Source organism: Helianthus annuus, chromosome 5 (genome assembly GCF_002127325.2).
Source record: "Helianthus annuus cultivar XRQ/B chromosome 5, HanXRQr2.0-SUNRISE, whole genome shotgun sequence".
Classification (NCBI taxonomy): domain Eukaryota; kingdom Viridiplantae; phylum Streptophyta; class Magnoliopsida; order Asterales; family Asteraceae; genus Helianthus; species Helianthus annuus.
Window position 1 is genome coordinate 144,879,066 of NC_035437.2, and position 9,226 is coordinate 144,888,291.

A 9,226-nucleotide genomic window follows, 5' to 3' on the forward strand; every position below is an offset into this window, starting at 1 on the left:
AATTTCATTCTAAAGCTAATGTTTCTTAAACACCAAGCAAACACCAATGACTTCCTATCGGTGATGATCATATTAAAATGCACCACCACGTATTCCTTATATTTAATATAAACTATTTATTTTACAATTAGGAATGACAAACTTTTCATTATCGATACAATCAACTTGCTTGACTAGAAAATAACTGTGGTATGAGAAATTTATATCGAATACTAATGACCATACGGTATTTCGGTGTCGGTACCATGCAGTACAGTATTGGTTTGAGACTATTAACACATTATTGGTTTGAGACTATTAACGGCATCGTACCATAATGATACTGACTAAACATATATGATACGATACGGTATCCAATTTTGAATTTACCTCAATTTCGGTGTTGCCGTGTTGGTACCATACTGTACAATACCGGTTTGAGACTTTTAACGACCGTACCATAACGATACTAACCAAACATATATGGACTATGGTACAGTTAGCAGAATTCAATGTCGGTATTATGCATACGGTATCGGTATGATACCGATCTCTACCATAGTCCCACATGTTTTTACAGTTATATAAGTTCCATAAAATAGTAACGATATATAAGTTCGTTACATCAGATAATATATATAATAAGATAAACATAAACATTCATTACATTTTTGATACAATAAACCCCTTTTTAACTCAATCCACGAGACGAATCATGAAAGCAAATAGGTTTTGATCCAACAACTAATACTGTACATGATGTAAATTGTAGCAAGTTTGTAATATTCATTCAACAATTCAAACACAAAGTTCAAGTATTTGTAGCAACCACTGCTGAAACCATGGTATCCATACCACACAAATTGTAACCACTGCAAAGCTTGTAATATCCATCCTCTCCCCAATCAGGTCCCCACGAGTTCTTGATGATCCAATATGGCTTCTCCTTCAATCTAGCCGGTGCATAACCAGCCGACCCGTATCCAACCAGAAGAACACCATGATCCAAACGCTTCTTTGAACATATATACGGGCAGGAGACTTTGCCAATATATGTCTGCATCCAAGCTGCATTGATTCCAACTGCAACAAAACAACGATAGATAAACGGGTCTAAGCTCAAATTCTGAATACATATATATGATGATAATTTTGGTTTGGTATGATTATTACTTGCAAGAGGGCCGTTTTTAACCAAGTTGGCAGCGATTTGGTCTTCGTCTGTGCCAACTACACTGAAATTGGATACGGATGCAGCGATTTTGGTCTTGTCAAAATGACATGTACCGTCTTTTCCTGTGTAAGGGTAATCTGACTCTTTCTGAAGCCCACCAGCTTTGAGTATGTACTCGAATGCATTGTTCATCAGCCCGCCATTGCAGCCCGCGTCGCATGAATTCTTTTCAGCTGGATCACACTGCAAAAGAAAATACTAGTAAGGATATACACAAGCAAAGTACACATCCTTTTTATTGTCAAGGTATCTATTAGAAAAGGCAATTCCTAACACAACCCGAAACACAACATGAAAATAATCAAGTTATGAGTTTTTATTCTAACCACTAATACAGGTCGTGTTCGGGTTGACCTGTTTAATTTTTTTAGCTAAACAGGTCAACTTCTCAACCCATCTCAAATTGGAATAAGAAACTATTATAAGGTCAATCGCCAGCCCGTTTAACACATTATTACAGCCCGACAACCTGTTTAGCCCATTTACAACCCGTTAGGTAAGTGGGTTGAAAGGTTCATGGGTCGTGTTTGGTTAGACGATTTAAGCGTTTTAATCGTTCGGGCTGATCTCTTTGACATGAATACAGACTACTAGAATCACAAAACTCATGATCACAATCTTAATCTAATCACTTGTCTTAACTATAACCAAAAAGCTAAGAAAAATTAAAAGATAAAGACACAAACCTCATGATCACAATCCACAAGTTGTTGTTCACTGAGACTAACCAACTCCCCTGTTTGAAGAAAGTGAGATCCTTCCAAAGCTCCCGTTGTACTAAACGACCAGCACGATCCACACGAACCCTTCAACAATATCCCACACATTAATTAATTAATCAATCATAACATCTAAAACAAATCAACCAAAATACAAATACAAATTATTAAATAACATAAAATCGATGAATAAACATACCTGATTTTTAACAGGAGTAACAGCGCCATGATCACGCCAATCAAACTCTTCAGGAAGATCACCAGTCGGAAGAATCGGCGCCTTATTCGCATCAGACGGAAACTTTAACGAGCTCTTCAACCCTAGATACCTCTCACGGAACTCCGACGGCGTCAAATCAGAAAACTTCGTAACACCGTGTTCAGCAGTCGGATCCAGCAACTGGTGACGCTTAGCACGGCGCAAGTTAGACTTAAACACTGTCAAACGGTAATCGTGCTCCTCTGCAGTCGCGTACGTTTTACCAAACTTTGTTTTGAACAAACTGAAGTGGTGATCGGCGTTGAGAAGATGATCGGTTGAGATTTCTTCCTCCGGGACCACTTGCCGGATCAACGGATCATCGGCAGAGACTGCGGCGGCGGCGACGACGGCGGAGAAGAGGAGGAGAGAGAGGATGGGGATGAGAGAGAAACGGGCCATGGTGGGGTGAGATTTTTTGGTGTGTGTGGGGTGGGTGAACCAGTTATATGGGTTCCAAGATGATTGGTGGGGGAGATTGGCCGTTAGGATGGTGACACGTGGTGGTGGATGATAATATCTTTCCGAAATAATGGTCTGAATTATATAGAGTATGAACGTCGTAAGGCCATGTGTAGTCATAAAGCCCTTTGTGGGGCGTTATGCGACACGTGTCGTGCCACGTCAGCAAGGGGCTTTATGGGGCGTTATGCAATTTGAGGCCGTAGTCATAAAGCCCCTACCCATCATTACCTATTTAATAATTTTAAGTTTTATTAATTAATATAAAAAAACTCTTCTATTTTTTGATTGGCCAAATGAATTAACCAAACAACAATAACGCCGCTAAAAATCTGGCGCCCTCCCCCCATTTTTGAAACATAGCGCCTAGGGGGTGGTGTTCCGGGCGTTTTCTGGGCGCCATGCTTGGCCAAAGCGCCCCATTACACAAGGGCTAAGCGATTAAGCAAAGCATCTTGAGTTGAATGTAGATAAGCACTAGAAAAGTTTTGTTGTTATTTTATTTGGAGTTAAATGTCATTTTAAGCCATATCATTTGGGTTATTTTCATAGTTTAGTTTAAAATTTTTATTTTTCTTCTGTGAGTCTAAAACGGTTGTACCGTTGTTATTTTAGTCCACTAGGTTAAATTCATTAATTTTTTGTTAATCAGAAGGGTAATTCAGTCATTTTGTATGTAATTCTGTTAATTAGAAAGACAATTCGGCCTTATAAAATGATTGAATCACCTTCTCGTTAACAGAAATAATGGATGAAGTTAACACTAGACTAAAATGGTAACAGTGAAACCTTGAACCCACAGACGAAAAATGAAACCTTCAGATTAAACTAACAAAATGGCACAAACCACAAGGGCTAAAATGGCATTTAACTCTTTTATTTGGGTTATTATTTAAAATAAATATAGAAAAAGTTGAGCACTAAAGGTTGTATTTGTTATTTTTTATGAAAATATGACGTATAAAAATACATTATTTGTATTTGTTTAACATTGTCGGCTTAATGTCGTCGTCGGTTGAGTAACTGGTTAAAACACGTTCTTTTTGAGCTTAACAAAATCAGTAGCATCAAATTAGTCAATATATGGGGTTATCATTAGGAAAACTGAGCATTCAAAATTAAAACTAGGAAATTAGTAGGTAGAAAAGATCAATAGAATCCAAATATATAGGTTATCATTAAGAAAACTGAGCGTTTAAAATTAAAATTAGGAAAGGAAAATACATCAGCAAATATAATAACTGTTGTGCAAAATAAAGTGAATTTCCCATATAGCAGAGATAGATCTGATCCACACACTTGATTATCATCAATAACGTAATGATCTAATCAATAGCTCAATGATTTGTCGTTCGCTTATGGGTTATACTCACCATGCTTACAAGTTACAACCATAGGCCTATAGTCTTCAACTAAATTTCAGAGTACACAAAAAGTTGAACGGTCGATTACCAATTGGGTAGTGGTCCATTAACAAAGATAAATCCTTTAAAAACCAAGGTTTAGAAAGAGGAGATCTTAAGTTCAAGTCACACAAACGACAATGATTAAAAGAAATTTGTCGTTCCAAAAAAAAGCAAGGTGAATGTTTGAAATGTTGCTTGTAACAAGGCATATCGATTCACTTCCAAGTAACAAGGCATTTAGGTCTACTTGTCCTCTTTTTGGTAGTATGATAGACTAGCTTACTAGCTATCGGAAACACCAAACACGATGTCAAGTCTCGGATCAACAAGATGGTGTATCCGTTGGAGGAGACTCACTATGACATATCACCGACAACCGGAGAAACCTGCATGTCTTGAGGTACTCCCTCAATAAGACTCCATGCACTTGTAAGTACAAAGTACTTTTATCTTCAACACTTTATAATCTGACCGAAATCTTCTCAACGATATCGTCTCATGGCATGTCTTGAGGTATTCCCTCAGACTCCATGCACTTGTAAGTACAAGTTCCCTATTTCATCTTTAAACTTTAAACTTGGACAATTCTGCTCAAAACAACACCAAGTTGTTACAAAGGCTACATTTAAGTAGTAAACTTGAACAATTTAATTTGTTCACAACAACACCAAGTTGTTTTCCACCAAATAATATCCACGAGATTGTTACTTTGTTCAACAAATGCTACTTCTAACAAGAATAACAAACCATTTGAGTTCTCAAAACTATACAAAACGTTGTTTTAAAAATCATTTTAAAATATTTCCTTAGTTTTGCAATGTACAATATTAATAATATCAATTAGAGTTATGAGGAAATAGATCAAAACCCAAAATATCAAACGGTTTTATATTGTTTAGTCTTATTACGCATGTACTAAACGTTTTCTAACACACATGTTAGAAAAAAATGTTATAACGGGCACATTATAGAATAGAGCGTTTACATAAAACATTTTTTAAAGATAAAATTTATAAAATAATATATTTCTCATCGTTTTTAATGCACACATAGGCAATTAAATGTTTACATAAAACATTTTCATTCATTATGGCTTATACAACTAATAATCTCTAACCTTGTATTTGTGATACACATTTTCTAACAAACGTGTTAGAAAATTTAAGTCATTTTATATACATAAAACATGACCATTTGGATTTAGAAATCACAAATTAAAGTTGGTGATAAATCTCACACAACAATACCATCACTTTATGGTGATTTAATTCTTGACGCCAATCAAACACGTTCAATGTATGATCATTTATTTCTAAACCATACAAAGCATAATATAAGTGTTTATATTCATTAAAATCAATGCTACAACAAACTACTTATATAAAATGTTTACATAAAACATTTCAAAGCATTTGTATTTTAACCATTTTTAACAATCATGTTAAAATGAAAGAAATTCTAACGCGCACGTTAGAAATATTAACATTTCCACATAATGTTGATTTGACTTGCTAAAAACACATATATGGTTCAAATAAATAAGTCATTTCTAATATATTAGAAAATAAACAATTAAAAATTGCTTCTAAACTAACGCTTTTCATGAACGTTTCTAAGACACATGTTAGATGACAAATGATTACAAAAATCGTTTTCAAATTTGACGATTTTGTAAACCGTTTCTAACACTTTTATTAGAAGTAAACAATTACAAAAATTGTTATAAAGCTTATCAATAAACAGGTTCTAACAAGCTCGTTAGAAATAAACGATTACATAAATCGTTATAAAACGTATCAGTTTATATTAAGCGATTCTAACATGCTCTTTAAAACAAGTGATTACAAAAATCATTATAAGACTTATTTGTTCATATCAATCCATGGGTGGATGAAAAGTCTACTTTAAATAGAGACTTAATTAGAGACATAAAACTCTAATCAAGTAACATAAAACTCTTATTTAAAGACATAAAAACTCTACTTAAGAGAATTTAAAGTTTACAAAAAAACGTATGGTTTACACCAATAATTCCGGTCTAACACACATGTTAGAGAATTTAACGTTTACAAAAAACGTATGGTTTACACTAATAAACCGATCTAACACAAAAGTTAGAGAAATTAATGATTCCCAAAATCGTTTCAAAACCAAACGTTTGAACCAAAACTATTTGTTTTGTACCACGGTATAGGGTTTAAGATTGTATCTCAATCTCAGTAAATCCAAACACAACAAGTTGTACTACATACATATTTTCAAAAAAATATATTTATAAGATCATAAATATATATATATATATATATATTATAAATCCTTTCGTGAACCCAAAATCCTTATAAATAAGGTTTTAAGATTGTAGCAACAATCTCACGAAATATGTTTTAAGTTTGTAGGACATGGGTCACAATTATAAAAAAAATTATATAAATAAATATAAAAATTGTAAAGATACTCTCTTTACATATTTTGGGAAATTGTAGTACCCGTACCGTGTACAAATCCATACAAAATTAAATATGAAATACAACATATTTGAATAAATCAGTTTAAATCGTTGTCTTTGACAAGAGCTTGAGAAGCGTCTTCTTGTACAATTTACGCTACGAGAACTTGAACCACGTCTCCTTGTGCGATCCTTCTTGGCTGCTGTCGCAGCCCCCGACCCCTATCCCGGGAGCAGGTACCGCAAGATTAGATAGATGGTATCGGTGTTTATTAATTTGGCAGCGGAAATGAGACATCAGGACCGTAGTTAGGAAATATTTTTATTAGAGTTAAACACCAAACTTTTTATAACAAATCATTGGGATAAATTTCAAGTTCATTTGACAGTATATTTGTAGGGATGAACCCTAATTATTTAAAACAAAACTCCTTTTTATTTAGGTAACTTTTATAGCCACTTTTCCAAGTCTTCAGTGCTCTCCAGCTGGCTTCTATTGGCTTTCACATTGTGTTACCTGAAACGCGTTTTAAAAACATTTTATCAGCAAGAAATACTGGCAAGTACATTCCATTTTGTAACGCATCAGTTGTTTACACATTACAGTATTAAGGGCGATTACAATGTTTATATCTACACAATTACTCGTTCAGTACGTGTCACTCGATGGATCTATGACTATGGTCATATCACACATTGGATACCCATGCCCAATTGTGAAGGTTATCAAGTACTGTATACAATCCCCATAATACTGGCAACAATTGTAGAATTACAAAAGATTTAATCACTGTAATTGTGTTGGAAAACATTTGAGGTTTTGGTAAAACATTTTGACTCACAAAAAGTGTTTGTAAAAAAAAAGGTACTCACAAACAGTGAGGAAAAAGAGAATGTACTTACATTGTTGACTTAGGTGATACTACTATAGCTTCCTAGTGATTCTCCTGGTTATTATCTATTAAAATTAAACAATGCACACGTCTTAGTAAAATAACCCAAATCACATTATCCGTACAACTCGAGACAGAACTCCAATGACTGAGTCAGGCAGAGCCTTGAAATGCATTACGGAGCCCTAAATCAATCGGGTGTAACATGAGACAGAACTCTAATTACTGAGTCAAGCAGAGCCTTGACATGCGTTACGGAGCCCTAGATCGATCGTGTAGGGTAACGACAGGGTTACAATACTTACAACGAGGCAGAGTTTCGCTTTATAGGGGTATAATGCTCGAGTATAATAATAACTATTAGAGAATTTTGAGAGAGAATTCGATTTTTGAATGTTGAACAAATGAGCCGATTGACCTCTATTTATAGGCTGATCAAAGGCGGCTCGCACCCCGCGAAAAAGACAGGGCAGGCCTTCGCGGCCCGCGAGAGTCCTCGTGGCGACTATAGCTTGGTCGAGTCAAGGGGCTAGCTTTGTTGAGTCACCGGAAACGTGGCGCAATGCCTTGTCTGGCACACTAGGTCACTCTCGGCCCGCGAAAGACAAATTTAAGGGGTCGCGCCCCGCGAGCGACTCCTAAACTTTGTTTTTCTTGATTTTTATAAATATAAGGGTATTCTGGGTCCGTTTCTTGCATACGAGGTATATTTTAGGACATCTAGGGTCACGTTAAAGGTTCTAAGAGGGTTGTTATAGCTGCAATAATGAACAAACTGAAGTTGACGGTTGTGGCTGAGGCACGTGTTCAACACGCTTCCCTTAAAACAGATTTCGCGCCTCTACTAAAGATGACGTGTCTATTTCCGAGGGTACAACAACCAAAGTAGTATGTACTGCCAGAAATGGCCACGCGCCCGAGGTTACACTGGATAAAATTATAGTGTTAGAACTTGTGGAAAATAATGATATGAAGGTGATGAAATCGAATAGAGAAAACATATATTTCTAAGTACCCAACACATTGTTCTTCAAGTATTTCTTCTTTTCAAGAACTCTCCATATATTCATGTATTTTTCTTGTATCTTCTTTTGTATTTTTCTAATATCATCAAGTTAGGCACACAGCCTACTTTTAAAACAAGAGACATGGGGTGTAGAAGAGTCTCACTTAATTAGAGATTTTATTAGAGATATAAAATCTAATAAATTGTCATAAAAACTCTACTTAAGATTTTATCTTCCACATGAAGAGTCTAGTAAATAATTATAATTTCATTAAATTATAATTTCACTAAATTAATATCCATTCAAAATATCTAAATTTCTAACATTATCCATGACCAAGCTCCAGCGTGAGAATAAGCAAACGTTTTCCCATAAGAATACATAATTTACTGTGAGTGTTGAAGTGGTCAGAATATTCTTGGTGTATTTGGTGTATTGAATGAAAGTATTCGATGAAAGAAATTACTTAGGGATTGGTTTTTTAGAGAAGAGCTTCCTGACCTATTTTGTCTGCGCGGCGCAGACCATGCGCAGACCTTTTGTTTTGCAGATTGTTTGTTTTTCAGAAATGATTTCATTAAAAAAAGTCCGCGCATCCTCTTCCCAAACAGATGTGGACTTCCCACTTCTAAGCACTTCAAACCTCTTCTTCTTTTCTTCTTGACCTCATATCACAAAACACTCCAAACCCTACACCCCTCTCCTCTCCCACCGCTACCCTCACCTCTAGCCGCCACCCTCACTTCCGCTGCTACCATCTCCTTCCGTCTGCGTCCTCACCTCCATAGCCACCCTCTTCCTCCGTCTGCGTCTTCACCTTG

General features: G+C 35.6%; 1 protein-coding gene across 1 annotated transcript; it reads right to left on the reverse strand.

The window, feature by feature from the left end:
• Window positions 1–568: 568 nt before the first annotated feature.
• On the reverse strand, window positions 569–2,618 carry LOC110941314 (cysteine proteinase 15A). Its single transcript, XM_022182934.2, has 4 exons — window positions 2,132–2,618; window positions 1,900–2,019; window positions 1,153–1,396; window positions 569–1,062 (listed from the first exon to the last, which is right to left on the reverse strand). The coding sequence occupies exons 1-4, from the start codon at window positions 2,591–2,593 to the stop codon at window positions 791–793; spliced, it is 1,098 nt and encodes a 365-aa protein (XP_022038626.1). The 5' UTR covers window positions 2,594–2,618; the 3' UTR covers window positions 569–790.
• Between the last annotated feature and the right edge of the window lie 6,608 nt (window positions 2,619–9,226).

Excerpts from the sequence above, each read along its gene's own strand:
- LOC110941314 (XM_022182934.2), bottom strand. The coding sequence starts at position 2,593 with ATGGCCCGTTTCTCTCTCATCCCCATCCTCTCTCTCCTCCTCTTCTCC. Across the intron at positions 2,020-2,131 it reads TTACTCCTGTTAAAAATCAG|GGTTCGTGTGGATCGTGCTG; the intron begins GTATGTTTATTC and ends ATATTGTTGAAG. Across the intron at positions 1,397-1,899 it reads TTGTGGATTGTGATCATGAG|TGTGATCCAGCTGAAAAGAA; the intron begins GTTTGTGTCTTT and ends TTTCTTTTGCAG.